This window comes from Littorina saxatilis, linkage group LG13, assembly GCF_037325665.1.
Source record: "Littorina saxatilis isolate snail1 linkage group LG13, US_GU_Lsax_2.0, whole genome shotgun sequence".
Classification (NCBI taxonomy): Eukaryota; Metazoa; Mollusca; class Gastropoda; order Littorinimorpha; family Littorinidae; genus Littorina; species Littorina saxatilis.
Window position 1 is genome coordinate 29,281,574 of NC_090257.1, and position 5,000 is coordinate 29,286,573.

Sequence of the window (5,000 nt, forward strand, 5' to 3'; positions counted from 1 at the left end):
ATACAATGTTTAAATATAATTATGAGCTTCACTCAGATAGTTCAATAAAATTATTATGTAAAGCACGCATCGTGTTGACGCGAGATAAACACACGTTGGCTGTGTTGGCCGTCATGCAGTACGTACCGAACGCACCGCACAATTCGACATTGCCACTACTCTATCTATTCATCCCAAATCTGGTCTTTGTCACTGGGACACGAAGTGTGTTTATCTCAGGTATGTGTGGGCAGCGTCATCTGATACAGACGTGATACAATGCGCATTCAAAACATCCCAATCACCCCCCCTCCCCGCCCCCTACCCATCACCTTTAAAAGTAGTGTTTACGTTCAGTCAATATTAAGACTGACAATTGAGAGAGATGTGAGCGTGCGAGCATGTGCGTTTAGAAGAATTCTCAGAAAACTACTGGACAGCGGTTTATGAAACTTTTCAAGTGAAATCTTCCAGAGAATATCCCCATTGTTGTTCATAAATCTATTTGATGACATCATATCCGCCCTTTAAAAAAAGTTAAGGCTGCACTGTAGTGAACATGCATGTTTTTTAGTTTTTTTTCCGAATGTTATTTTGACACTGTCAGGACTGTGGAATTGCATATTAGCTCGTTGGCTTGGAGATAAGCTACCTTTTTTGAAATAAGCATTCTGAATCCTTATCGTTTCCTGAATCTGACAAAAATGCATAGATCTACATATGTTGTGATTGTGATGAACATGTGCTAAAAAGAAAATGAAACCTCGTTTTATGCAAATTAGATTATTTGCCTGCTTCGTGGAGACCACGTCGACCATTTTTAGTTCAGGGGTCAATGCAGCCAACCCTTACTATTCTCGTTAAAATAAATGTGTAGTGTGTTCAGTTTTATTCTGTAAGGTCAACGGATTGACTCAATCTCACGTACGAGTTTTTGTTTAAAGGGTGACGATGTTAGTAAATACAAGGCCACCGAATTAACACTTCGCCACATCAATAGATAGCGAGAACCGGGTTAGGCTCTAATTTTACACTTTTTTGTTTCAGAATGTTGATACGATAATATCTTCTGTCATAGAAATACAAACTCAATCAAGTGCTTCATGCAATGTATGTCCTTAGTGTGTTTGCACTGAAAAATGCATAGAAGAATATCGCCTTCAGTCTCTGTCCCTCAAACTTTATCCATCTCTCCAGTTTGGGGTTGAAGCTGCTTAGACTGTGAGGGACGCCGTAAGTTTTGAGAGAACAGTTTGTATTGTAAAGCACACGTCCAAACAGTCTATATAGAGTCATGTTTGGGGTTCTTCTTTCAACGCTTTTGCCTTGTAAGTATATACACTTTAGGAACACACACATTTGTCTAAGTGTGTGTATGTATGTCTGTCTGTCTGTTTTTGTCCTTTTGTCTGTCTGTTCTTGTCCTTTTGTCTTTCTGTTCTTGTCCTTTGTCTGTTCTTGTCCTTTTGTCTGTCTGTTCTTGTCCTTTGTCTGTCTGTTCTTGTCCTTTTGTCTGTCTGTTCTTGTCCTTTTGTCGGTCTGTTTTTGTCCTTTTGTCTGTCTGTTCTTGTCCTTTTGTCTGTCTGTTCTTGTCCTTTGTCTGTTCTTGTCCTTTTGTCTGTCTGTTCTTGTCCTTTTGTCTGTCTGTTCTTGTCCTTTTGTCTGTCTGTTCTTGTCCTTTTGTCTGTCTGTTCTTGTCCTTTGTCTGTCTGTTCTTGTCCTTTTGTCTGTCTGTTTTTGTCATTTTGTCTGTCTGTTCTTGTCCTTTGTCTGTCTGTTCTTGTCCTTTTGTCTGTCTGTTCTTTTGTCTGTCTGTTCTTTTGTCTGTCTGTTCTTGTCCTTTGTCTGTCTGTTCTTGTCCTTTTGTCTGTCTGTTCTTTTGTCTGTCTGTTCTTTTGTCTGTCTGTTCTTGTCCTTTTGTCGGTCTGTTTTTGTCATTTTGTCTGTCTGTTCTTGTCCTTTTGTCTGTCTGTTCTTGTCCTTTGTCTGTCTGTTCTTGTCCTTTTGTCTGTCTGTTCTTGTCCTTTTGTCTGTCTGTTCTTGTCCTTTGTCTGTCTGTTCTTGTCCTTTTGTCTGTCTGTTCTTGTCGGTCTGTTTTTGTCCTTTTGTCTGTCTGTTCTTGTCCTTTTGTCTGTCTGTTCTTGTCCTTTGTCTGTTCTTGTCCTTTTGTCTGTCTGTTCTTGTCCTTTGTCTGTCTGTTCTTGTCCTTTTGTCTGTCTGTTCTTGTCCTTTGTCTGTCTGTTCTTGTCCTTTGTCTGTTCTTGTCCTTTTGTCTGTCTGTTCTTGTCCTTTGTCTGTCTGTTCTTGTCCTTTGTCGGTCTGTTCTTGTCCTTTGTCTGTCTGTTCTTGTCCTTTGTCTGTCTGTTCTTGTCTTTTTGTCTGTCTGGTTTTGTCCTTTGTCTGTCTGTTCTTGTCCTTTTGTCTGTCTGTTTTTGTCCTTTTGTCTGTCTGGTTTTGTCCTTTGTCTGTCTGTTCTTGTCCTTTTGTCTGTCTGTTCTTGTCCTTTTGTCTGTCTGTTTTTGTCCTTTTGTCTGTCTGGTTTTGTCCTTTGTCTGTCTGTTCTTGTCCTTTTGTCTGTCTGTTCTTGTCCTTTTGTCTGTCTTTTTTGTCCTTTGTCTGTCTGGTTTTGTCCTTTGTCTGTCTGTTCTTGTCCTTTTGTCTGTCTGTTCTTGTCCTTTTGTCTGTCTGTTTTTGTCCTTTTGTCTGTCTGGTTTTGTCCTTTTGTCTGTCTGTTCTTGTCCTTTTGTCTGTCTGTTCTTGTCCTTTTGTCTGTCTTTTTGGTCCTTTGTCTGTCTGGTTTTGTCCTTTTGTCTGTCTGTTCTTGTCCTTTTGTCTGTCTGTTTTTGTCCTTTTGTCTGTCTGTTCTTGTCCTTTTGTCTGTCTGTTTTTGTCCTTTGTCTGTCTGTTCTTGTCCTTTTGTCTGTCTGTTTTTGTCCTTTGTCTGTCTGTTCTTGTCCTTTTGTCTGTCTGTTTTTGTCCTTTGTCTGTCTGGTTTTGTCCTTTTGTCTGTCTGTTCTTGTCCTTTTGTCTGTCTGTTTTTGTCTGTCTGTTCTTGTCCTTTGTCTGTCTGTTTTTGTCCTTTGTCTGTCTGTTCTTGTCCTTTTGTCTGTCTGTTCTTGTCCTTTTGTCGGTCTGTTCTTGTCCTTTTGTCTGTCTGTTTTTGTCCTTTTGTCTGTCTGTTCTTGTCCTTTTGTCTGTCTGTTTTTGTCCTTTGTCTGTCTGTTCTTGTCCTTTTGTCTGTCTGTTCTTGTCCTTTTGTCTGTCTGTTTTTGTCCTTTGTCTGTCTGTTTTTGTCTGTCTGTTCTTGTCCTTTTGTCTGTCTGTTCTTGTCCTTTTGTCTGTCTGTTCTTGTCCTTTTGTCTGTCTGTTCTTGTCCTTTTGTCTGTCTGTTCTTGTCCTTTTGTCTGTCTGTTCTTGTCCTTTTGTCTGTCTGTTCTTGTCCTTTGTCTGTCTGTTCTTGTCCTTTGTTTGTCTGTTTTTGTCCTTTTGTCTGTCTGTTCTTGTCCTTTTGTCTGTCTGTTCTTGTCCTTTGTCTGTCTGTTCTTGTCCTTTTGTCTGTCTGTTCTTGTCCTTTTGTCTGTCTGTTCTTGTCCTTTGTTTGTCTGTTTTTGTCCTTTTGTCTGTCTGTTTTTGTCCTTTTGTCTGTCTGTTCTTGTCCTTTTGTCTGTCTGTTCTTGTCCTTTTGTCGGTCTGTTCTTGTCCTTTTGTCTGTCTGTTTTTGTCTGTCTGTTCTTGTCCGTTTGTCTGTCTGTTTTTGTCATTTTGTCGGTCTGTTCTTGTCCTTTTGTCTGTCTGTTTTTGTCCTTTTGTCTGTCTGTTCTTGTCCTTTTGTCTGTCTGTTCTTGTCCTTTTGTCTGTCTGTTTTTGTCTTTTGTCTGTCTGTTCTTGTCCTTTTGTCTGTCTGTTCTTGTCCTTTTGTCTGTCTGTTCTTGTCTTTTGTCTGTCTGTTCTTGTCCTTTTGTCTGTCTGTTCTTGTCCTTTTGTCTGTCTGTTCTTGTCCTTTTGTCGGTCTGTTCTTGTCCTTTTGTCTGTCTGTTTTTGTCCTTTGTCTGTCTGTTTTTGTCCTTTTGTCTGTCTGTTTTTGTCCTTTTGTCTGTCTGTTCTTGTCCTTTTGTCGGTCTGTTTTTGTCTTTTGTCTGTCTGTTCTTGTCCTTTTGTCTGTCTGTTCTTGTCCTTTTGTCTGTCTGTTTTTGTCCTTTTGTCTGTCTGTTTTTGTCTTTTGTCTGTCTGTTCTTGTCCTTTTGTCTGTCTGTTTTTGTCTTTTGTCTGTCTGTTCTTGTCCTTTTGTCTGTCTGTTTTTGTCCTTTTGTCTGTCTGTTTTTGTCTTTTGTCTGTCTGTTCTTGTCCTTTTGTCTGTCTGTTTTTGTCCTTTTGTCTGTCTGGTTTTGTCCTTTTGTCTGTCTGTTCTTGTCCTTTTGTCTGTCTGTTCTTGTCCTTTTGTCTGTCTGTTCTTGTCTTTTGTCTGTCTGTTCTTGTCCTTTTGTCTGTCTGTTCTTGTCTTTTGTCTGTCTGTTTTTGTCCTTTTGTCGGTCTGTTCTTGTCCTTTTGTCTGTCTGTTTTTGTCCTTTTGTCTGTCTGTTCTTGTCCTTTTGTCTGTCTGTTCTTGTCCTTTTGTCTGTCTGTTCTTGTCCTTTTGTCTGTCTGTTCTTGTCCTTTTGTCTGTCTGTTCTTGTCCTTTTGTCTGTCTGTTTTTGTCCTTTGTCTGTCTGTTCTTGTCCTTTTGTCTGTCTGTTCTTGTCCTTTTGTCTGTCTGTTTTTGTCTGTCTGTTCTTGTCCTTTTGTCTGTCTGTTTTTGTCTGTCTGTTCTTGTCCTTTTGTCTGTCTGTTCTTGTCTGTCTGTTTTTGTCCTTTTGTCTGTCTGTTCTTGTACTTTTGTCTGTCTGTTTTTGTCCTTTTGTCTGTCTGTTCTTGTCTTTTGTCTGTCTGTTCTTGTCTTTTGTCTGTCTGTTCTTGTCCTTTTGTCTGTCTGTTTTTGTCTGTCTGTTCTTGTCCTTTTGTCTGTCTGTTTTTGTCTGTCTGTT

General features: G+C 39.7%; 1 protein-coding gene across 1 annotated transcript in view; it reads left to right on the forward strand.

The window, feature by feature from the left end:
• Positions 1 to 1,002: 1,002 nt before the first annotated feature.
• The window catches only part of LOC138946072 (uncharacterized), a 10,768-nt gene continuing 6,770 nt past the window's right edge, over positions 1,003 to 5,000 (forward strand). Inside the window, exon 1 of the mRNA XM_070317585.1 lies at positions 1,003 to 1,307. Within this exon, the coding sequence (XP_070173686.1) occupies positions 1,274 to 1,307 (34 nt within the window). The 5' untranslated portion in view covers positions 1,003 to 1,273. The remainder of the gene's footprint in view (positions 1,308 to 5,000) is intronic.